The 25394-nt window shown below is 43.2% G+C and overlaps 1 protein-coding gene across 1 annotated transcript; it reads right to left on the reverse strand.

Moving 5' to 3' along the window:
* Positions 1-616: 616 nt before the first annotated feature.
* Positions 617-21053, reverse strand: CYP27A1 (cytochrome P450 family 27 subfamily A member 1). The gene is made up of 10 exons (XM_025163140.2): positions 20825-21053; positions 20314-20563; positions 13591-13781; positions 10316-10515; positions 8570-8767; positions 8168-8328; positions 4768-4934; positions 3283-3364; positions 2347-2550; positions 617-1611 (listed from the first exon to the last, which is right to left on the reverse strand). The coding sequence occupies exons 2-10, from the start codon at positions 20545-20547 to the stop codon at positions 1486-1488; spliced, it is 1563 nt and encodes a 520-aa protein (XP_025018908.1). The 5' UTR covers positions 20548-20563; positions 20825-21053; the 3' UTR covers positions 617-1485.
* Positions 21054-25394: the final 4341 nt, after the last annotated feature.

Raw genomic sequence — 25394 nt, forward strand, 5'->3', positions numbered from 1 at the left:
AGCCCTTGCCTCCTTCCTAGGGCTGAGAGAGAGTGACTGGCCCAAGGTCACCCAGCTGGGTTCATGCCTAAGGCAGGACCAGAACTCACGGTCCCCCAGTTTCTAGCCATCTACTGGTGCCTTAACCAGTAGGTCAAACTGGCTGCCTAACAGCCAATTAGCTTGTTGATTTTTTGCATATCAAGTTGCTACTGGACAAATTTGTAGTGGCCTCTTAGAAATCAGATAAATGTAATTCCTATTAACAATATACTTCATACTTTCTCTACAATTATTTTTTTCATCCTCTTTTCCTACAAGGAACCCAGTGTGGAAGTACGTGGTTCTCTCTCATTTTATTCTCAGAAGTTAGTGATGGAGGTTTGGCTTACCCTATTCATATTCATGGGTGACTGTGTTTTTGAATCTATAACTCTGCCCTCTGCCTGCTATACGGCATCCTATTTTGAATACAAGAATTATATCTGACTTGTCCTTGTTGTATTTATATGACATCTAGCCAAAAAAAGAGAGCTTTTCCTTGGATAATTATATCCCAGTCATCCCACAAGCATATCCATGATATTAGTTATTATAATCAGTGGGTGTGTTTATTTCATTCAAAGATCTTACGTGCTTTTTTGGTTCCTTTCTATTTACTTATTTATTTTTTGTTAAAACAAATGCACCAAGTACTCTAACTGCATTAATGAAGCAACGGATAAGAAACACAGCCCTATTTGAGCATCCTCTAAAACAGTGATTTCCCAATTTCTCCAGGGATCACTGGTAGTCTTCAAAGATACTGCATGATGTATGAGGTGGCACTAATATATGGAGCATGAATGTATACAAGGAGAAAACCTTAGCTGTATGTGTGAAGGTTTCTTCCCTTGAGAAGTTTGTGCTCAGTGCACAAAATCCAGGGAAGGAGTTATTCTCCCACTGTTTGAGATGGAGTTTCATGGCACAGTCCCAGTCTCTGCTCAAGTTACTCCCCAGTTGGAGTAATTAGATTAGTATCATTTAAAGGAGGATTACATCATTTTCCAACATGTGAGGAATGATGTGGCAACAACAGCAGTCATGCATCAGGTATACACATCTCTGAAAGGAGGAGGCGTGTAGAACTGAATGCATGAAGGCCTTCTCCCATCAAAATAAGGGTTTTAATTCACTGAAGCAAGTTACTATACTTCTAATCTTGACTGATTATTGGAAGCTCAGGAATGGGGAAGTGGGAAGCTGGAAATCAACCATATGGGTGTACTCCTGGTAGAAGCCTGCAAGGCTGCGAACAGTGAACTGTGTATAGAAATGTTTTTGGTGAACTGTGTATAGAAAATCCACTTGTATGGGTTGTAGGGACACCCTTTAGACTGAATCCTGCCTGAAGGGTGGAGTGCCTCAAGCATGGTGCCAGTAGACCAGCCAGGACACAATGCAATCCCAGAGCTGATTCTCCAAATCTCTGCAGACTCTCAGGCTGAATAAAGCATGATCTCTTTAAGGCATTGTCTGTCGGTCAAGGAAATCCAGGTTAATGGGCTTGTCTGGCACCAGCACAATACGGGCAAGAGGCTTCACTTCAGTGCACTGTGGGTCTGGTCTGATCAAGAACTTCTGGATAATCTGGAAACAACCCAGAGAAAAAATGCATGTTATTTCAGAGGCCTCCTGTCTGGTTCTACCTTGCCCCAAATCCATTCACATTACCGATATTTCTCGGTTTCAGACCTCCTACACCATAGCATTATTTTATGGCAAAATGGTTGCCAGTTGGCAGAGCCATGAGAGTGGAGAAGAAGAATGATCTCTGCCTCCTAAAGTCATTTCCACTGATCAATTCATAATTAAAATGGTAGCGTTCCCAAATGTCACTTCCTTTTCTTTTCACCATAAAGGTATATTGACTTCTTCTGGCTTTTACTTTACTTCTTGGAGTGAGGAAGCCAGTAATCACTGCAGCTCTTTCTTTCTGTTCCTCCTGCCCACTGAATTTAAATCTGTACGAAGAGTAATGGGCTAAGAAAGAGAGAATGATCAATCCCATGAAGACCGTGAAGTCACAGGGATATCAAATACCGTATACGCTTGAAGGATTAGATACTTCTTATCCACCCTACCGTCTATCTTCCGGGAGACCCGTAGCTTCATCCATTGCTAAGGAATGTATATTTCCTGTATGTTAAGAGCCACCAGAAATAGGTGGGGGAACTCCACTGATTTCCCTGTGGACAGAGATCAAACTTGGATACCAGATCTCCTGGTTAAGGAAACGCGGAATTGGAATTTCACTTTGCAGCTAAGAGATCACAGATCATGCAGAGACTGGCATATGCACACTCATGCACAGAAACTACTTACCCTGGCAAGAGCCAGATGCATTTCAAGTTCAGCAATGCGACGCCCCACACAGGCACGTACTCCATAACCAAAGGGAATGGAACTGAAGGGGTGATGAGGCATCTCTCTCTGGTCCCGCAGCCAGCGGCGTGGCAGGAAGCAGTCTGGCTCTGGAAAGTTGGCCTCATCATGGGAGATGGCATAGTGGGCCAGGACAAAGAGGGTCTAAGCCCAATGGAAAACCCAGAAAGTTAGAAAAAGGACTTTTGAGCAGAAAGAAAAGAATTTTTTTTCTTTTATCTTTTCTTTCTGCACCATTGTCTTTTTCCTTTTCTCTCTTTCTTTCTTGTTTTCTTTATTCTGTAGTAATTTGTGTTTTTATTTTCTCTGTAAAACTTTTAATAACATTTATAAAAAAAGAAAGAAAAAGGACTTCTGAGCAAGCCAACAGAGATATTGGTCTTCAACAAGGTACTTCCTCAGGCAGACCTGTGATGGTGGTAACAAACCTGGGCAGAATCTACACTGGGATCCCTTCCATGTGAGAGGTAATAGGATACTGGCATTTTTGCAAAATGTAAATGCTCTCAGTAGACAAAGAACAAGCTCTATGGTATATGTGCATCAGGAACAGCGTGTGTGTCTTCAGCAACTGGTAGTCCTGGCCAGTCGTGAATCCCTCCCTCCCTCCCTCCCTCCTACAGTCAGACTGCATAGCTTGTTTTACATCCCATAGATAAAATTATCTTATAAATAAAATGAATTTAAATTGCTTTCCAATTTAATCCTTGATCCTTATATATTCCAACCTGTCCATTATCCTAGACTTTGTCTAGCTCTGCCTAGCATGGACTGATAACCCAGTGATAACTTTATATTTCACGTTGTTCTTGGTTACTGAGCCCAGTTCACTAAGAGATGTCCTGGTCACAAGATCAATAATACATCTGTACTTACATCCTTTGGGAACTTGTATCCTTGAATGACAACCTCCTTCTCTGCGATAATTCGTGCATTGGTGGGGACCACAGGATAAAGCCTATAAAAGGGGAAGTGGCAGGTCAGTGGGCAACATAGGACAGCAGGAAGAGGCTCCAACAACCTAGGCCTTTTCCACAGGAGAGCTGGCTCTATCCCAAAACCGTCAGCGGCATTGTTGTGCTATTGTATGGCTCTCTGTGTTGTCTTACTCCTTTGAGGTAGCCAAAGTTCTTCCTGCTGGCTGCCGGGGAGTCACAAAAAATGGTCTGCCCTTTCTTGTCCTTCTCTTCCTGTGTGTGTTTTGTGGCAAGAAAAGAAGGTTAAAAAACCAACCAGAGCAGTCAAAAGCAAGAACGAAATGTTAGCTAAGGGCCATAGCACTTCTGCTTTGGGACAGAAGGGGAAACTCCAGGAGCTGGGGGTTCACTTTCTGCTGATGAGGAACCATCTGGCAGAATGTAGAACAGCCTTTGCAGTATTTTCCCTGGAGCAGGAGCAGAGTTAATTAACTTCTGATGTTAATTGGATAAACATGCAAAGCCTTTTAGAAACTCTAAGGCACAGGTGAGAACCAATTTGGTGTTGGGGTTCAGGAACCAGGCTAGAAACCGGGAGACAGTGAGTTTAGTCCTGCCTTAGGCACAAAGCCAGCTGGGTGACCTTGGGCCAGTCACACACACTCAGCCCTAGGAAACAGGCAAGGGCAAACCACTTCTGAAAAACTTTGCCAAGAAAATTGCAGTGACTAGTCCAGGCAATTGCCAGAAGTCAGCACTGACTCAAAGGCACACAAATAAGGGGGAGAAAAGATGGCCCAGGCCAAAACCACTTTTTTAAAGAATGCCAGATGCTAAGATAGAATTGCAAAAAGGTGATTATAGTGCAATGTTTCTCAACCTTGGCCACTTTAAGATGTGTGGACTTCAACTCCCAGGATTCCCCAGCTAGCACGACTGACTAGGGAATTCTGGGAGTTGAAGTCCATCTTAAAGTTGCCAAGGTTGAGAAACACTGTTATAGTGTGTTGATTTTTTTAACTGGCAGAAAAGTCCTGACCTAGCTAGAACTCAGGGCAATCTCCTTTCAGACCTGTGTAGTCACCAGGAGTCAAGACTACCTTAATGGCATGTGCATGCGCACACACACAAAAGGCACAGAAGGGCCCACAGAAGTACACATGAAAATTGGGGAAAATACGGTACTGTACTAGTTTCCTGGGGGCTGACAAGTATTCTGTTTGTGCTTCACAGCTTCCTGAACATATCAGGTAGGCCGTTGTCTGACCCAGCATTTTGCATCAGCAGGACTTCCAGCCTGTTCTTATATTCTTATGAAGAGTTTCTTAAAACCCTGGGCGAAGTGACCAGGGTGCAAAGCAGCAGGAGCAGCAGGTACTCTGTTCTTGGTCTGAGGTTTAAGACTGCATTCTGCTCCTTTGGCCAGCGACAGAGAGGCTCTTACCTGAGAGTCTCCTTGACTATCGCCTTAAGCAGTGGCATCTTGGTGATGTCCTTGGCTCCAGGGATTTGGTCTTTGGGTATTACATTGGCTACCTCCTGGTATAAGGCTTCCTGGATGTCTGGGTTTCTAGCCAGATGGTACAGAGTCCAAGACAGAGTATTGGATGTCTGAGAAGACCAAGCAAGAGGGTGAAAATTGTGGGCATCTGCCCATGGAGGGGGAATGACACAGATGTGTGATGACATCATCGCACAAATGCTGTGACTTATGTACTCGTGTCAGACACAGGGAGGCAAGTGCCTAAAGACACTTGTGTGATGATTTCACTGCGTGTGTGTCATTACTGCAGGTTCTTTCAAGCGCGTTGCTTGTGAAAAGGGTCCCTCTGGGTAGCAATCCCCAGAGAGGATCCTGGGACAGATGTAGGTTCTCAGAGACCTGCTACAGGGATTAGCTTGTCAGAGGCAAATTTCTCTCCCAATGTTGTATGACAGATAAAACATAGCTGTTTGCTATATTTAAACATTTCTTGGGATTAGAAATATATCTGCTCTCTACCCCCCCTTTTTTTTTTTTTTGCAATCAGCCTATCTGTTCCTGTTCACCTTAGAACTGTATCCCAACATGAAAGTGATTAGATCTGCTTAGAAATCTGCCACAGATGCTTGCCTGTTTATGATGGCTGCATTTGTGGAAGCTCCCCTCACAATTCAGGCTTAAACCTAGGCCCGAACCTTTAGTTTAGAAGAAGCACGGGATGCAAATGTAGTAAATAAATGAAAATGCTATACAAGACATTCAACACTGAGACTGGTAATAGATTTTGCAGATATTCACTCATGCTGAAAAGGAAAATAAAAAAAACTTCATTATTTTTATAGCAATATACTACTACTAATACAGCCTAAAATTAAATACACACTCTTTGAACTTGTAACTCCATTGTAAAGCCTTCACTAATGCACAGATTAACTTTGTAGTCCATTATTAGACAAAATTATATATACTTTACTCTTTTTTTCTACTACCTTGCTCAATAGCTATTGGTATCCTTTCAAAATACAAATCCCATGTTTTATTAGTTACTTAAGTAAGACACCATATTTATGTGTAAAGACTATTAGTGGTGAAGATTATATGGCACAGGTGTTATAAAAAGAGCACCGGTAAAGAAAATGGCTTTGAACAAGTAAAAAGAAAGCTGGAATGTTGGCCTTAGGTCCCGAGTTAGTCAGAAAAATCCTACTGATTTCTAAGTGAGACAATCTAAATTCAAATCCAACTTGGTCTGCACAATACATTAGATTAGGCTAAAATTGGATTGGGTAGAAGAGTATATAAATTTATATATATACTCTTTATATTTATATAAAGAGTCTTCATAAATTTACTGTTATATGTAAACTATGACTAAATGTTGAGATACATTGTTCAGGGCTGTTATCTGGTATTCTTGTTTCTTCTTGCCTTACAAAATATTCAAAGTAAGATATAAAAAAAGCTTTAAAAATAGGATTGGGTGGACTGTGGTTCAGAATACTATAGAAATCCAGGCATTGCTTTAACATATTGTATGAACCAGCTTTTTTGTTGTTGTTGTTGTTAAGTGTTAGGTCTCCAAAGCAAGGCCCACAAGTGCCAGTGTACCTGTACATTATTTATTTGGATTCCTTTAATTTTTCAAAATTAAATCAAGCTGCAGACCAAAGTGCAAGCCTTAAGTATAATTTTAAGCTCAAGAATGTTTCTTGATCTGCCATTTTCTTAGAGGAAATTGTGATGGGGGGTGGGGTTTCAGTCCAGTGCTCTGTTTTGAAATGAGATTACCAGAAAAAAAAAAAGTAGAAATATGTTGAGCAGGTCAGATACATCTTAGGAGGCTACAGGGGCTGGTGGAGAGCAACCTTCTCAGGCTGTCTTCTGTGACCTACCTTTTTGGGGACTGAGCACACCTGTCACCGCTATTGTTTTGTGAGAGTACCCACAAGACTCTTTCAAAATTCCAAATATGCCCGCCGGCCCAAAAGGTTTGGGGACCAATATGTCCACCATCAGCCCCCAAAGATTGGGAAGTTATTAAAACCTAATTGTTTGGGGTCTAGCAAGTTAATCAATCATGGCTCATGGCAAATATGAACACTAAATAATGACTTGCAGTTTTATGTAAACCCAGCCCCTTGTGTTCAAAGTCAATAGTTCAGATTGCAGTTACCTGCTTATAGTATGATACAATGTAAATTGATATTTACATTGCTTTCTGTAAGCTATATTCCTGAGCCTTGTAGATATCCATCTATTTTATAGGAGTCATTTTGATGGTAGGTGATTGGGGAAGGCTGAGAAAAATAAATGGAGTAGGAGGAAAGGCACCAAAAGGGCACCAAAACTTTACTTCCTGGATGCTAATAACATATTGCAGCCTGGGAGGTGAGTATTCTTTAGGAAATGGTAGTGAAACATGCCATGTATTTTAGGATTAGCCAATATCTGTGGATCAGGGGTTGTAATCCACAGTGTACAAGCCACAAGCCCAGATCTGGTGTGGACCTCTACAAAGCTGTTATTCTTGCAGCAGAAAAACAAAATACCTAGAGTCTGCCTTTTCCTGTCACCTGGAGAAGGGTCCAGCTTCACTAACAGTAGTTGTCCGCTTGTCTTTCTCGAGTATTCAAACTGGGGTGGCAAGAAGGGCCTCCAGACTCCAGGCATGGCTGCCCATCCTTGTTCTTACGTAGTGAGAAGAACAAGAGCCATCAGGCCTCAACTGATCAATGCTTCCCAGCCATGGCCACCCTGTCTGTCTGGCCTTTCCATGAGCAAGAACAGCGTCCAGGTCCAGCCTACGGCTGACCACTGATCCACTCATAGACCCATTTTGCTGCTTTCCCAGCGATGGTCTTCAGCCTTTTGTAACAGCTGATTTTTCCAGATATTTGGGGGAAGGCTCATAGTTCAGGGGTAAAGCTCATGCTTTATATGGAAGAGGCAACAGGTTCACAATGACATTTCTGAGGGTGAAACAATCAGAAACTGGGATGGAAAGCCTCTCTGGAAACTCACGAACTACTGCCAGTCAAAATGGCCAACGACTGTGTATCACCGTGAGCCTTGTGGAGTGTAGTAGTATGAAAATATAGTAAATAAAACAAACAATGCAGCAAGTAGACAAAAGAATCTGAGTTTGTACAAAGCAGCTTCCTGTGTATTTATGCTCCAGAAGTGTGTTCTTAAGCTTCTAGTGCATATTTGGGCTTTCAAGCAGCACGGTGAGGAATATAGGCTGATCAGCAGGTGACAACATGCTCTCCAACAGGACAAGCATTTGCTATCACTTTTGCTCCTCGAGTGCATATTTTGGCCAGGGAACCCTAATAGGAAGAACAAGAAGTTTATGTCCTACCGTGTCAACACCAGCCAATAGCAGCTCAGTTATGCTTCCATGTATCTCTTCATTACTAAGCCGCCCACTGGTAAGGAGGTATGTCAAGTATCCTGAAACTTCCTCACCCTGCTCCAGACGCTTCTCTAAATCCACCATCTTCTGATCAATCAGTTTTTTCCCTACAGCATGAAACAGCTTCTGTTACTGAGAGTTCACAATAGTGGGACTAGCAAGACCTTATCCATTATAATGGACAGGCTTTCATCCATCCTCATTGATTCCTTGGCTATACAAAGAAGCTTAGGGAAAATACAAATTCCCCAAGAGGAACAGAGACATATGTCAGCTCCTTGGATGACATCAAACTGATTTTGACTGATAATCCAGAGAGTTATTCTCAAATCCCTATCACTCACGTACCAAAGGCAAAGATAGTATCCCAGCCTTGTAGGTAACGGTTCCAGAAAGGCAGCATGTCCCGACTCCACTTGGGTAGGAAGGTGACAAAGACAGAATTCTTGAACATAAGTCCAATAGCATCAATGAATTTTTTTGTTTCATTGGGGATCTGTTTCTCCAGACAGCCAATGCGGGTCTCAAAGAGAATATAGGAGATACCTGGAGGTGGAAAATACAGGTGAGTCATATAATTATGCAAAATGGCAGTTACTAGGAAAAGAAAGCTGCAGTTTAGGAACAAATGGGTCAGATCAAAATGTGATGTGGGAAGAGTGGTATTAGCCATCATGAAGGGTGTACAGTTGCACTTCTGATTTGTATGGAAGTACAGGAATGGATGGCAGTCCCAGTGGGCAGGGTATACAGTGGCCATACTGCTAACTAGGCAACATTTTAGACAGCTGACTCAAACTTTCCAGGGAGTGGTCTTCTCCCCGCTTGGAAGCATGTTGTCTGTTCTGAAGGCTCTGTCATGTTAAGGCATCTTTCAGCCTAGGGCCTCTAGAGATGCTGCATTTCAGCTCCCTTAATGCCCTAGCCAACAATTCAGGTTCATAAATGAAAATGGAAATCTTAAACTGAATCTTGTGATCAATTGCTTTGGCTGAATCCCACTGGTCAACTTTCATCCCTTGTACGTCTTCCTGGGGAAAAAAAAAATCACTAACTTCATTTGGTGATGATACTGCAGCAATCCGGTTCCTGCTTTCCTCCTCCTTATCTCCACAATGTGACAGCTTGATCTATAGGCAACTTTTCTTTCCTTTGTTACTTGTCCACAGCAACTCACAAAGGCCAGATTAGACAGGACCTTCTTTATACTTAACGGGTATGTTTTAAAAAATGCAAATAGATCAGCTTTCCAGAGGGCAGGGGAATGAAAATAATGCTCAGGATTGGGTGGCTAAGTAGGAGGAGTCTGGTAGCACCTTTCCCAACTAGCCAATTCTATTAAGAGACATAAGGTTTTGTGAGCTGCAGATTGGTCTTCCCCTCCCTTCTCCTTCTGCCTCACCCAAATTTCAATCCTACATCCATCCTATGTCAATCTAGCCACTCTGTGCATCTGATGAAGTAAGCTGCAGGTTATGCCTTTTAATAAACTTTGTTAGCCAGAAAGGAAAGTGCTACCAGATTCCTCCTGCTTTTTGGCCACCACAGACAAACCCAGCTTTCCTCCTACAGTGTCTACAGTGAGAAGCAGCTAAGCAGGAGGAATGTAACCTTCCCTTCTACCGTGATCCTAAAGAAAATACTCCTGCATGCAACATTTTCTCCTGATGCAACTAACCATCTTAAGAAAAGGAATTTTCTTCATGAGTGCAGTGGGGGAAGGAAAAAACAATTTCCTCCTCCGTACATGTAGCAGTGACAGTGCTCAGCTTTATATTTGATCCTACCTGCTTTTAAAACCCAAGCCAAACCAAATCCTGCCTAGAATCACAAGATCTTATATTCAGCTCTATTGTGGCTGTGCTCATATGACACACTGAACCACAAAACAGCACAGCACATTTTAGCCTATGTGTTGTGCACACATAGTCCATGTGGCTATTTTATCATTTGGTGTCATGGAAACTCCAAAAACTCAGTTAATTCAATAACCTGTGGCTAAACAAGTCACGAGAACATAACCCACAGGGAACAGTCTCAGAAATAAGAGAAATCATAGTTCATTCATAGCATCATCACAAGCTATGAACATACCTTCTAAGGTGAATCGGTAGAATAGGTTGGCCATGTCTTCAACTTTTACTCCTGAGGAGCTTTTTCTTCTCTCCTCTTCAAGGTGCACTATCAGATCAGACACCACTTCATTGATGGCATCTGCATATAGCACAGCCTCTGAAGGCTTGAGCATCCTCTTGTTCAACACCTGCCGTAGGCGGTGCCACCTTTCTCCATCCCTAAGGATGAAAGAGTCGTTTTATCAGCCCTTGGGAGGTAGTCCAGACAGGAAATCAAAACCATGAGTACTAACACTACCTTTATTGTAAGGTTACAGTAAGAGAACCTTGTGAGTCTGAAAGACCTTCCCCCTTCCCTTGCCTTTATGTTCCAGTGAACTGGGGGGTGGGGGTCCCTTCTGAGATGCTTTCTCCACCCCCATTCTTGCTTTGGACTCAGATTTTGTTGATCCCAGTGTTATCTAGGCTGCAGCTCTTCCTCCTGTCTCCCAAGATTACTGTTTGCTCACAGCCCATTATGCATTGGGAGCATGTATGGAATCCAGATGAATTGCTAGGACCTATTGGGAGGGTTCACAGACAGACTTAACTAAATCAGCTAGGTATGGTTAAGTTTCTACTTTAGTTTGCTTATAAGGCTTCTTTTTTTCACCCCCTCCCCATTTTCTAGAGTTTTTTTCCTCTGTATTTATTATTATTTTTTATTTTCTAGGTATAGTAAGTTTTTTTTCTTTTTCTCTTCAAGGCACCTTTTTCTTATAACGGGTTTTGTTTCTTTTTTATACTTTAAAATATTTTATAGTATCTGTAAACTGTAAATGGTATATAGTAATTATAATAGTAACATGGTTATATAGCTATTTAGGATGTGTGCATGTGTATATGTTTTATTTTATACAGTCGTGTGAAAAAGAAAGCACACCCTCTTTCAGTTCTATGGTTTTACGTACCAGGATGTAATAAAAATCATCTGGTCCTTAGCAGTTCTCAAAAGTAGGTAAATACAACCTCAGATGAAAAACAACACATGACATATTTCACCATGTCATTATTTATTTTACAAAAAGAAAGCCAAAATGGAGAAGCCATGTGTGAAAAACTAAGTACACCTTATGATTCAATAGCTTGTAGAACCACCTTTAGCAGCAATAATTTGAAGTAATTGTTTTCTGTATGACTTTATCAGTCTCTCACATCGTTGTGGAGGAATTTTGGCCCACTCTTCTTTACAACATTGCTTCAGTTTATTAAGGTTTGCAGGCATTTGTTTATACACAGCTCTCTTGAGGTCCCGCCACAGCATTTCAATCGGGTTGAGGTCTGAACTTTGACTGGGCCATTGCAACACCTTGATTCTTTTCTTTTTCAGCCATTCTGTTGTAGATTTGCTGGTGTGCTTGGGACCATTGTCCTGTTGCATGACCCAATGTCGGCCAAGCTTTAGCTGTCGGACGGGCAGCCTCACATTTGACTCTAGAATACTTTGATATACAGAGGGGTTCATGGTTGACTCAATGACTGCAAGGTCCCCAGGTCCTGTGGCTGCAAAACAAGCCCAAATCATCATCCCTCCACCACCGTGCTTGACGGTTGGTATGAGATGTTTGTGCTGATATGCTGTATTTGGTTTTTGCCAAATGTGGTGCTGTGCATTATGGCCAAACATCTCCACTTTGGTCTCATCTGTCCAAAGGACAGTGTTCTAGAAGTCTTGTGATTTGTTCAAATGCAACTTTGCAAACCTAAGCTGTGCTGCCATGTTCATTTTAGAGAGAAGAGGCTTTCTCCTGGCAACCCTTCCAAACAAACCATACTTGTTTAGTCTTTTTCTAATTGTACTGTCATGAACGTTAACATTTAACATGCTAACTGAGGCCTGTAGAGTCTGAGATGTAACTCTTGGATTTTTTGCAATTTCTCTGAGCATTGCACAGTCTGACCTTGGGGTGACTTTGCTGGGACGTCCACTCCTGGGAAGATTGGCAACTGTCTTGAATGTTTTCCACTTGTGAATCATCTTCCTCACTGTAGAATGACGGACTTTAAATTGTTTGGAAATGGCCTTATAACCCTTCCCAGATGGATGGGCAGCAACAATTGCTTCTCTAAGATCATTACTGATGTCTTTACTCTTTGGCATTGTGTTAACACACACTTCAATGCTCGAAACCAGCAAACTCCTAAAACTTTGGCTTTTATAGAGGTAGTCACACTTGCTGATGATCAATTGATCAAGGGGATTAGATTAGCAGTACCTGGCTGCTACTTAGCCTCTTCATATCTATGGAAGTAGTAAGGGTGTACTTAGTTTTTCACACATGGCTTCTCCGTTTTGGCTTTCTTTTTGTAAAATAAATGACGACATGGTGTAATATGTCATGTGTTGTTGTTCATCTGAGGTTGTATTTACCTACTTTTGAGAACTGCTAAGAACCAGATGATTTTTTATTATGTCCTGATATGTAAAACCATAGAACTCAAAGAGGGTGTACTTTCTTTTTCACACGATTGTATATGTTTGTTTATACTGTATATCTACATACACATAAACATACCCACACACGCACGCCACAAACTACTAAGTTTCTTTTAAAGAGAAATTAATTGTAATGTTTTTGAAATGTAACAAAAAATAACCTAAAAAATAGCAGTTGTGTGAGTTACAGTAAAAATCTAAAATATAAAGGTTGCCAACTGGTTGGGATACATTTGGAGCATTTGCACAACACAGTTAATTAGGTCAAAGACCTACAGTATTGGTAGGACTTACACAATGTTTCTGAAAAAATACTGTTTAAATAATATTTATATCTTCTCCCTTATAGATCCAAACAGTGGCAAGTACCGTGGCTACACGAATCATGCTCAGAAATAGGCCCTAAGAAGCCCAGAGTTTAATTCAGCTTCCCCAAAGAAACAAATTGCTCTGAGCTAATTTTGCAAGCATACAATTCTTTCTGATCTCTCAGGAAAGGGAATGAAATGTGAGCCGCTCTTCCAGATATTTGTAAAACAAAACTCCTTCCCGTGATTGCGAGTTAAGCTTTCTTAATTTTGCCTAAGGAAAGGTGCACATTTGTTTCATTATACAGGTTGCAGAAATCAGCTTTTTAGAGGCATAGCAATGGATTCTTTTGCATTCTTAATGCACAGATTATAGATAAGTCTTGGGCATATCTGCATATCTACATAAATTTATATTAGAGGTCTGTGTTTTCTTTTAGTTTCTAGGTAGAAATGTTGAGGTAGATTTGTGGTAGGCTTTTGGATGGAATACAACCGCTTGACACTCACTCAGTGAAAGGGCCATAGGATAAATGCCGTTTGTCTCGATGTTCCTTCCAAAGGACCATGTCACTCCGTATGGGGTATTTTCCCTCCTGACGTAACAGCTCCTCTAAGATTTCAGGACTTCCAATATTAATATTAAGATAAGGACCACCAACGGACTTCCATATGGGGCCATACATTTTCTTGAACATGATCTAGAATAGAAAAAGTCATGATGATATTTGGAGATTCTCAAAAAAAGTGGCATGAGTATGCATAGACACAGGTCGTTCATTGCTCAGCAAAATAATTTGATTCAAGTGCTAATTAGGGGGTGCCATACTGTAGGCCCCATAGCCAGCGCATCACTTCATTCTCGGCACAAGCATTCTGCCATTCTGTAGCTTTTTTTGTAAGCGTTTTCAAGATGAAGGCATATCAATCCCTCAGTGGACTAAGACACAGCATACCCCTCGTACTAAAAATGCCTCTAGAAGTTTAGTTTCCACCTCCAGGTCTCAAATTTCTGAACTGGCTGAGGGTCTTTCCCTGCTTGCAACTGAATCATGGCACAGACCTGCCTCAGCAACTTTTGTCCTGCTGTGTCTCCATGTCTCATCTTGCCTTCATCTTGTCAGTGGCGCATGAGGAAGCCAGGCGCAAGTAGTTGTTAGCTGTTCCACAGTACTGTTACTGGTATTTAAGAGGTCAGCAAGCTGTAGCTTCTTTGCCATGGGGGCAGTCTGACCTGTTTCAGTGACCATTCAGTTGGTGTTGCAGTTCAGTCCAGCGGGCCCCTAGGGGATAGGTTCAGCTTGCCACTGGCTGATCTAAGCACCCCCTCCAGCCCCTAGGCACTGTCTTCCAGGGTCATTTTGCTTTGGGGAGCGGGAGTGTCCTGTTCTTTCAAACCAGACTCTCTCTCCCTGGGTCTTCCAGGTCTTTGAATTAATCTTGAATAGCAGCTGACCAGTGGTGGTGGTGGTGGTGGGGTGCACAGTGAAGCAGGAGAGAGCAAGCTGGCTCTCTGCCTCTTCACAGGGAACCACTCCCTCTCCTTAGCCTTTTACCTGTGGTTTGTATTGCTACAGAACATGGGTTTGATGTTATTGCAGAAGGGTGTTAAGTCTGTGTTTAAAAGCAGCCCAAACAATTGCTGAGAAGCATAAGGTGAAGGGGTTGCACTGGGCCTGGCTGATCCAGTTCTTCAAGCTGGAAATCAGTTTGGGGGCTTGGCAGGGAGACATTCTTTCCCTTCACCTGCTATCTCTCCCAGCCTGGAAGGAGTGGGCAGATAATGCTATTCGAACAGTCCGCCCCTGGCGACTGATGGACCCACAAGGGGTCCTCTGTTCTCAGTTGGAGGCCAAGCGTGAGGTGGGTCCAGTGGAATTGCCTGGGGAACACTCTTACCCAGTTATCTGGGAACGGTTTGATCCTGTTGCCCCTGAGGAAGTGGACAGGGTCGTCGTGGCTGTTAGTGCGGTTACCTGTATTTTAGATCCTTGTCCCTCCAGGTTGGTTAAAGCCACCAAGGAGATTACTTTAGGGTGGATACTGGCGGTGGTCAATTCATCTTGCAGGAGGCGGTGTTCCCAAAGCCTTTCAAGGCGGCTTTGGTCCGCCCCCTCCTCAAGAAACCATCGCTAGATCCCACCCTTCTGCACAATTTTTGTCCAGTCTCCCACCTTCCCTTTCTAGGAAAGGTGGTGGAAAAGATGGTTATGTGGCAGCTTCAGAGGATCCTGGAGGAAATGGATTATCTGGACCCTATTAGTCAGGTTTCAGGCCCGGTTATGGGACAGAAACAGCATTGGTTGCACTTTTGGATGATCTCTAGCGAGTGCAGGATGGGGGTAGTGCATCCATCCTTGCTCTTCTTGACCTCTCAGCGGCTTTCGATACCATCGACCATGGTATCCTTTTGGGTCAGCTGCAGGAGTTGGGGCTGGGTGGCACAGTGCTGTGCTGGTTCAGCTCCTTTCTCCAAGGCCGAACCCAATCAGTGTTGACAGGGAGCAAGAGGTCCAACCCACGGCCCCTACTTTGTGGGGTGCCTCAGGATTCGGTGCTCTCACCACTCCTATTTAACATCTACATGAAACTGTTGGATGAGATCATCCAGCATCATGGGATGAGGTACCCAATTATACATCTCCATCCTGGGTGACTTAAGTGATGCTGTGGCTACCCTCTCACGGTGCCTGGAGGCTGTAGGGGCCTGGATGGGGGATGACAGGCTTCAGCTGAACCCTGGTAAGACAGAGTGGCTGTGGGTACAGGGAGCCTCAAGATCTAGGAGTTTATCATATTTAGTTCTTGACAGGGTCGCACTACCCCAGACAGACCCAGTGCGTAATCTGGGGGTCCTCCTGGACTCATGACTCCTGTTCGAAGAGCAGGTGGCAATTGTGGCTAGGAGGGCCTTTGAGCAACTTCATGTTGTGTGGCAGTTACGCCCCTTCCTCGATCGGGAGGCCCTCCGCATGGTCACTCATGCCCTGGTCACCTCCTGGTTGGATCACTGCAGTGCGCTTTACATGGGGCTACCCTTGAAGAGTATCCAGAAGCTACACCTGGTGCAGAATGCAGCGGCGTGGACAGTTCTGGATGCCCCTAGGGGAGCACATATAACACTGCTTTTACGCGAGCTGCATTGGTTGCCAGTTTGCTTCTGGGTCCCATTCAAGGTTTGGTTATTACCTTTAAAGCCCTTCATGGCACAGGACCAGGTTATCTGAGGAACCATCTCGCCCCTGTTATATCAGCCCACCCCACTTGGTCCAGCAGAAGGGGCATGTTGCAGACCCCACCAATCAAGAAATTTCAGCTGGTGGGATCTAGGAAGAGGGCCTTTTTTGCTGTGGCCCCTGCTCTGTGGAACAACCTATCTCCCGAGGTGCGGTGTGCCCTCACTTTCATGGCCTTCAGGAAAGGGGTGAAATCCTGGCTATGCCAGAAGGCCTGGGGGCTGGATGGAGGCTCACACCAGTGGAGGTGGCTTGTGGGGTAATTGTCTTTGCCCCCCCCCCCGTCATCTTGAACGCTTTTAGTATTCATGTATAGGGTTTGTTTTTACAGTTGATTTTTAGTGGATTAATTACTTTTAATTATTTATGGGGTATTTTTAATTGTTTATGGGTTTTTGATTTTAACTGTGAGCTGCCCAGAGTCCACCCATTGGGGGAGATGGGCGGCATACAAATTTAATAATAAATAAATAAATGCGGGGGGGGGGCAGATCTGTCAAAACTATTGCCAATCCCAGCAATGCTGTCTTGCTGGATGGTTTTTCTCTTTCTTCTCATGAAATAAGAGCCTTGCAGCAAAGAGGGAAAAAAAAGAAGAGAAACCAGAAAGGGAAAAAATATTGGGGTGGGAGAGGAAAGATGGTTGCTGGCCCTGGAACAGCAAGTTCAGTACTACAACAATTGGTTTATGTTACAGATGAGTGAAAGTGATAAGCAATAGGTTTGAAATGTATCTCTTTTTGCAGGCAACTCATGCAACCAGTTTCTGCACTTGCCTGTTCTTTTCTCCAAAAGCTCAACCTGAGCTGTTTCTAGGAAATGGGTGAGAGAGATTCTGAAGATTGGCTTTTACATTGATTTCTCATTTGTATGAAAATTTAAGGAAAGAATCACAGATTTTTTTTCTCTTCTCTTGGAGGCTTCAATTACATCCAAATTTATCAATGCTTACTAAACACAGGATTACTCTTGACATAGTTGTTGTACATCAAACCCAGGAGTGTAACTAGCGCTCTCTGGCTCCAAACCTCTTAGGCCCCAGTAGTGGAAAAACTCAGGCATGACCTCCCTCCCTTCCAGGCTGCAGCAGTTGGGGGCTGAAGGCATGGGGTGGGGGAAGCCTTGTGTCTTTGGCCCCAAACCTTCCATACTTTTACTCTTTGTACACCTCTGATCAACATCTGGCTATTCTTAAAAATAAGGTCATGTCATGCAATTTGACTTTAACTGGCCTAATTTTTGGAACAATTCACAACCAGCCACCCACAATAAACTATTTAGTTAATACATAGATGCTTAGTAGCTAGGAGGGTTTGGCGGCTTTCCCAAGGAGAAATGTTTTCTAAAAAAACAGCCCTTGTTTTTTGTTCCTTGCAACACATCAGCTTTACTGTCGACCAAGTTCAAAGATCCTCCCTGAGGCTCAACGTCTGTCATGCCAAAGAGCCATTATTTGTGCCCATCAGATTAAGATACTTGTTGATACTTTGTGTATTTTTAAAAACACACAGAGAATCTCCAAACTGATGTTTAATAAAATGGATTTGTGTGTGCTGATTTTTTTTTTCTTGTTTCATCTTGGTAAGTCGTTTTGGCACTTATTTTCCACAGGAGCACACTATGAATTCCGTAGTAAAGCTAACTTCTTGCATACTTTGTTTTTCAAGCATGTTATTCCCAGCCCGTATTTAGTACACTATCATGTCTTATCTGCTGTGGTGCAATAAAAATGCCTTTTCAATCTTTCTGTTAGTTTGAAACCCAGCACTTTAATCTGTACAGCTGAACTTCTTGCAACGATTTGTTAATGAAAGAGAAAACAAGTTCTGAACAGTCACGGTCTGTAAGTGGCCAGTGCTGACAAGGGAATTCAAATACTTAGGTCATTTGTCTTGATTTTAAGTGAAGAGGCAAATGAAATATTTATTCTGGCCTACCCACTGGGTTCATTTCCTCTCTTGGGTCACTTGCCCAATTCTTCCAACATCCTTTTGTATAGGGAATCAAAAATCAGAAGGTATCTAGTAGCATCTGTTGTGATTAACATATTTTATTAAATGCATAAGCTTTTTGTGAGCGTATGCTATTTAATAAAAATTGTTAGTCTGAAAAGGTAGGAGTCATCCTCGCTTTTGGCTACCACAGACTAACACAGCTCTTCTCCTACAATGTCTACACTTAGTGTAAGGGATGGGAACATTATTTTTTTCCTCCTGTAGATGGTCACATTCCTTGGGGGACAATTTCTCGTATCCAAAATGCTAATAGTGAGCAGAACTGAAGTCAGAAGTGAGGCCAAAGACTAAAGTGGATGGGCCCAATCATTTCCCATTTCTAACTCACACATTCTTTTAACTTTCCTTTTTCCCAAGTAATCTCTTATCTCCTAGTCCACAAGCAACCTGCAAAAGAAAAGGATGGGTTGACTGATCTTGAGGCCTGAGCTTATGACTTGAGGAAACCATAGGAAATTAGAACATAGAAGTTGTCTAATTCCATTTTAGAGCAGAACAACAATGGGGTGTTAGCTATTTAAAAAGCCAGAGTGTCAACATCCTTAGGAAATTACAGGCCCCTAGTGTTCTTAATTTTATTGGTTCTGGTATGCATAGGAGGGGTAATCGTGATGATTTATGCAGTGCTCTGACGTTCACATCTTCTTTCAAGTCTCTGAGCATACATTCTGCTATTTTTATCTGAAGACGACCTATTACCTGGGTTCACACATCACACTAAATAAACCATAGTTTATTGAACCAAGGTTTGTTGAAAAAGCCAGAATTAGCTGAATTTACTAAATATATTATGTCATGAACCAGGTAACAAGCCAAAGTGTCTGAGCACAGAAGAAGCTAAGTCAAAACCATGCAAATCAAATTTTGGTTTAATCTATGTTGTGTATCATAATGTTTCTGCTTTATTTGCATAACCTATGATAGATACACATTCAGAATGGAAAGGAAAAATCTTGATCATAACCTAGGAGACCCTGCCCCATCTGGTGCCCTTCGGATGTTTTGGACTTCAATCCACTTGCACCATCATGGCTTTTGGACATAATGATTTGATGTTGAGTTGAGCTCCATGTATCCTGAGAGCACCAGCTGGGAGGAATTCTCCATCTCAGTAAAATACAGAATATCTGCAGATGTAATCTGCAAGCCCAAACACATTTAATTAAATTTAGTTGATATAAAAATGACACACCTCTGAACAAACTGGTATAATTATCAAGGAACCCACTAATCTGTTTGAAACTTGATGCTTTTAACTTCTGGTTGCATAAAAGACCCAGTAGTGTGGACTTCCCTAATGCTTCTTGAAACTTGACCCTCCTTGCTTCAGCACCCTGTCAAGTGTTATGACTTGGCTTTAATTTAATTTAATTTAATTTAATTTAATTTAATTTAATTTAATTTAATTTAATGTCATTGCTTTAAGAGAGAGAATACTTTCTCCATTCCCCTGGCTCCACTATTAATTTCTTAATTTGTTGTGTTTCGGAAGCAGTGCTCGATGCCATTGGCACCGGATTGCTGAGGCCAGGAAAGGGTTCGTTTGATCCACCAACAGTCATCCCCAAATTCTGCAAATGCAGTTTTAGCAGAGGGGACGTCAAACCCAAGTGCACCTGAACATAAGCAGGGTGGCTTTCTCCTCACTCCATCCTGATCCTCTCTAAGTCACTCTGGTGGGTAGCAACACCAAGAGCTGGGGTCACGTGGAAGCAGAGCTTCATCCTAAGGTGCCCAACTCTGGATTGCTCAAGCAGCACCCGGGGTCCTTCCGAGGCCGGCCGTCCCCTGCCTGGGTCTTCCAATTGGCGGTCATTTGGCTCGTTCGCTATCTCCGGACGGCCGCGCAGCCTTCTCGCTACTTGCGACGAGCGATGTAGGTAAGATCGCCAAGCTATTCCCTCAGAGGGCCTCTCTCCCCCGCCCCCGAGACTTTCCCTGGTGGCCTCCCTATTATGGGACGCCCCCGCGCGGTCCATCACCTGTAGGTGGTGCGTGTGTAGCAAGTAGCCCCTCACGAAGATCCAGTAGAGGGTCCCAAGTGCCCCCGTCCCGGGCAACTCCTCCGGCCTCTTCAGCCGCTCTTCATGCAGGGAGGCCGAAGCTGCCTCTGTAGCACTGGAAGTACCCCGCCGAAGGGGAGCGGGGCTGGGAGCTCCGGACTGCGACCGCAGGCAGCGCCCCAGTCTCCCAGCAAAGCCGCTCCACTTCACCATAGCGCGACTGGATTGACTAGCAGGGAGAGAGAAAAAAGTGGAAAGCAGTAAAGGAAGTTGACTTCAGCCAAGCGCGGGCGGAGCTGTCAGAAGACGTAAAAGCGAGAGGGAAAAAAAAAAAAGCGGGTGGACACCGCTGAAAAGCTGTCGATTTCTTCGTGAACTCGCTTTCCCAAGAGGCCGCAGGCGGATGGGCGGCCGGGTGATTCAGAGTCAGAAACACCCTTCCCCGCCCCTAATCTATCGGATCTAGATACCCCCATATAATTATACTCACGTGGTTTTGAATTACGACGTCCTGTTCTACCAGTTGCAGAAGATTCGCTACTGGAATGCGGGGCTCCGGAGTTTGCTCCGAGAGTCCGAGCAGAAGGGAACTGTGACAGCGCCTTCCGATCCAAAACCCATATCCTGCTCCTCCCAAGCGTTCCTCGTTTCAGCTGGTCAAGGGACAATTCGCATTGTTGGCAGCCGAAGTGTTGGTAGTGTAGTAGCAAATCATGCTGAGATTCTAGCCTACCTTCGGCCTAGACCGGGTAGGGAATTGCAGCAAAACAACCCAAAGGAGGGGCACAATTCATCGTCGTAATCCTGAATCGCCACTAAGAATTGGAGCGAAAGACGTACGTTCCATTTGTAAGTGGAGAGATGCCTAGAAGGCCCCCATGCTGTTACGTTTAATTTCATCAGAGAAAGCTCATTAAAGGGTGAGAGTGGCTGGGATACAGAAGCATTTAAAGGATCAGACTTTCTCTGAAGGCAGTGCTTGAAGGCAATAAATAAGTGGCAAATTCTTTTTCTGTGCTTCCTTTTCCCAGCTGATTTAACTTCTCCCAGGAGAAATGTGTTAACTCATGGTCTAGATAAAACTCAGGCATCTGCCTGCAGGGAAGCTGTACTACCTCCTCCTTTGTTGGATATCAGAAAGGATGGAAGGAGGACATTTAAATGAAATCCACATGTGTTCTTAATACTACTATATCCTCATGTAGAAGTGAAAGTAAAAGGCTGTCTTGAGTTGAGCTTAACTCCTGGTAACAACATGGACAAGTTATTTATAGGTCAACAACATGGAAGTTGTTTGCTAATACCTTCTTCCAAGATACTTTTTGACTTTCCGACCTAGCCTGCAGTCCTGGGATTTTGTGGCGACTCCTGCCCTTGGCCCACTCCTTGGCTACTAACCATGCCCAACCTTGCTTAGATTTTTTGTTTTGAGATCAGTGATGTGCTGCTGCTTGCTGTGACATCAGTAAGCATAAGAATGATTGAAAACAGAAAACAGAGCATCCCAGTAAGCGTGCTCATCCTGCATCAATAACCTGTAGGCACACACAGTCATAAAAGAGTCCAACTCGTTCAGGCTTGCTAGATGTATTTAGATTTGCCCTGAGTAGCAGTGCTTTCCATGCATGCAAAGATATGTTATGACTTCACTTTTGGGAAGGGGGGAGAGGACTTTACTTTTGGAACAATTAAATTAGAAATTGAATCACTATGGAAAATTAATACCTTACTTACTGTAGATTAACATATCTTAAAAAGAAAGAAATCTCCGCCCCCCCCCCATTTTCCCTTATTTCCCTCCCCACATATTAGTTCTTTTCCATCTTAATGGATTGGAAAAGAATGAACAGCGTTTAGCTGAAGCCCTAGAGAGATGCTCAGGCAATTAATAGTCATGTCCCAGCTTGTTTTAAAATTGCCTGTTGCAGTTCTGTCATCATATATTCTCACTGGATTTGTTAGTTTAACAATTGTTCTATTATGATCAGTTTGGTACATATGGAATAGAAGGAATATGCTATCTCTGAGTAAATTCTGTTCTACCACACCTGTTTCAGGGCTGAGAAGGAGGGCCTTATTGGTGGGGAGGGGAAAATGGGGGCAATTACCTTCAGATCCACGTATGTAGGCGATCCCATCCAAAATATGGAACAATATTAGCTGGATCAATATTTTAAATTCAAGCCAGTACAGGTAGTCCTTGCTTAACAACCACAATTGGGACCGGCAACTCCTTCACTAAGTGATGCAGTCATTAAGTGAGGCATCATGTGACCATGACTTGCGATTTTACTGCCGGCTTCTTCATTGACTCTGCTCGTCGGAAGCTGGCTGTGAAGTGTGCAGATGATAATCATGTGACTGCAGGACACTGTGAAGGTCGTAAACACCCGCCAGTTGCAAAGTGCCCGAATCTCAATCACATGACTGCGGGGACACTGCAACGGTGTGAGGACCGGTCATAAAGTTACTTTTTCAGCAGTGTCCTAACTTCAAATGGTTGCTAAACTGAGCAGTTGTTAAGCGAGGACTACCTGTACAGCTATTTAGATAAAATTTCAACAGTGATTTTAATAATTTGGGGTTCCCTACATATTCACATTGACTGCACCATTGACTTCAACTGGAAAAAAGTGTTTTAACATAGGATGCAGTGAACAGGAAGTCTGGGGCTCACAGAAACATTCACTATCCACTATTCTTCCCTGAATTTGTCAGATTCTTAGAAGAACCCTGCTGAGAACCAGTGCTTAAAAAAAGAAATCTGTGGGACCCATAGCTCAAATAAGATACTAGGCAAATACAGTCGAAGTGTGTTAAATTCCAGAGCCCTAGACCTAGCCCTTGACCTGCGGTTCCAGTGTTTCTGCAAGTGATGTTGCTAATCATTAACTCCCTTTATCAGTCAGTTTAAGGGCAACCTTTGTCCTGGGATGTTCCTTGAATCTATGTATTTTACCTGACATATAATTTCCCCTTCATTCTAGCATAGTAACTAACCTCATCGTTGGATTAATGCAGTAAAGCTGCACTAGCATTGCATTTAGACACAGCTACAGATTGATTTCCAGCCACTTAAGCATCTTTCAGAAACACAGGACGTCTGTCAGACATAAAGGTGATGAACCCTTAGGTCTTAATTAAAGTTACAATATGCCTGGCAATGGAAAATGAGGAGAAAGACAGACCTTGAAAGTAATCTGGGTGCTTTGAAGGTGGATGCATACACTGAGGTTTTTTGTTTTTGTTTTTTGGGGGGTTTTTTTGGTGCCTCTGAGTTAGTTTTTGACTCCTGGTGACCGCCTGGACAAGTCCCTGCAGTTTTCCTGGTAAGATTTCAGAAGTAGCTTGCCCTTGCCTGCTTCCCAGGGCTGAGAGAGAGAGAGAGAGAGAGAGAGAGAGAGAGAGAGAGACTGGCCCAAGGTCACCCAGCTGGCTTCGTGCCCAAGGCGGGACTAGAATTCCCAGTCTCCCTGGTTTCTAGCCTGATGCCTTCACCACTACACCAAACTAGTTCTCATACTGAGGTATTAGAAAGAATACATTGCACTGAGGTATTAGAATATATTGGAATGGGAGAATATCTTCCTGTGTCACTAGTAAAGCTTGTACAAAAATGAGAAAAGCAGTATGACACCTGCAAAAGTTCTCAGGTTTTTATTTTAATGAAAAGTGCAGGAACCCTCTGCTTCTCCCTATCGGCTCACTCTCTAAGATGAGGAATATCTGTGAATCTGTTAGCCTTGTTTAAGCACGGTTGGACAATTGGCCTATTCCCTCTCTCCAGGCTCTATCTTTCACCATAGGTGAGAGTCATGTTGCAGGCATCTCAGCTGAAGCATGACAAACTTTCCAAAAGGAGAAAGCCCTTCATGCAGGAAAATACAGGGGATGCTGCCCTTTCAGGACACAGGAAGTACTGAATGTTGTCGGGAGGTGGGACTAGGTCTACAGTCTGGGCCAGGAAACAGTTCGCTACCTTTGCCTAAAGATTTCAACAGATTACAGATGTCCTTGAATCATTAAATTTTAGAAGGGCCATCATAATGCAGTTCTTAACTGCATTTATGCATTTATCCCTCTTTGATACTTGGAAAGAAGTTTGGAATTGGAATGTTATTGCTGTTCTGCTAAAACAAATATTCCAAATACACAAGCTGGGCATAGTAGAAGCACAGTTCAAACATTTCAATAGATGAAGTACAACGTCAGGCCTCAGAGAGAAAGGTAGCATACCACTAGACCACAAATTGAGGGGTCTCAGAGTTTTCTTGTCTTATCAAACCTCCAGCTGTGCAACCCTTGGGAAGATTTAGCCATCCCCATAGGATGGAGTTGAGGTGGTAGTTGCTGGAGTTTCAAATCCAATGGCACGGACTCTTCAGCATCTCATGGTCTGCTGACCACAAAGGGGAAGTAGGTTGAGATAGAAACTTGCTCTGCATCCCTCTGCCTGCTCTTTGTCTAAGGCAGTGTTTCTCAACCTTGGCAACATTGCTGGCTGGGGAATTCTGGGAGTTGAAGTCCACACATCTTAAAGTTGCCAAGGTTGAGAAACACTGATCTAAGGCATTGCTAATCTGAGGTCATTTCCATCTGCTTCTTTCCAGGCATTTGTGCACATAACATAAGCTCTTGGAGCCGTCTCCTGGTAGGATGCTACCAGCGAAGTGCTAGACTTAGCCTATCCCTATGCTGTATTTCCTTTCAGTTGTAATTGTACACAGAATGCTTCAACCTCCAATGGTAGTCTGTGGCTGGCAGGAATCTAGTAAACTGAGTGCACAAATGCTCTTTGGGCATACAGGTGGATAAAATGCCTTTGTCAGCAGGTTAGGTCTTGCATGTGAGTGAACTTCTGGTAACATGATGAAGCAGGTAGCTGTTGGTCTATTAAGCCAGGCTTCTCCAATCTGGTTTATCCAGATACGTGGATTGTGCTAGCCAGAATCCTTATCGAATCATCTGAGCTTTCAAGAAAGATTTCACTATTGTTCTTCTGCAATTACTCTGTCACTTAAGCCTGGCTCTGGATGGACTTGGGCTTCTTTCTACCTGAA

The sequence above is a fragment of the Python bivittatus genome, unplaced genomic scaffold (genome assembly GCF_059951505.1).
Source record: "Python bivittatus isolate LINGU-HERP-01145 unplaced genomic scaffold, Pbiv_v1 ctg000480_np1212, whole genome shotgun sequence".
Taxonomy (NCBI): Eukaryota; Metazoa; Chordata; class Lepidosauria; order Squamata; family Pythonidae; genus Python; species Python bivittatus.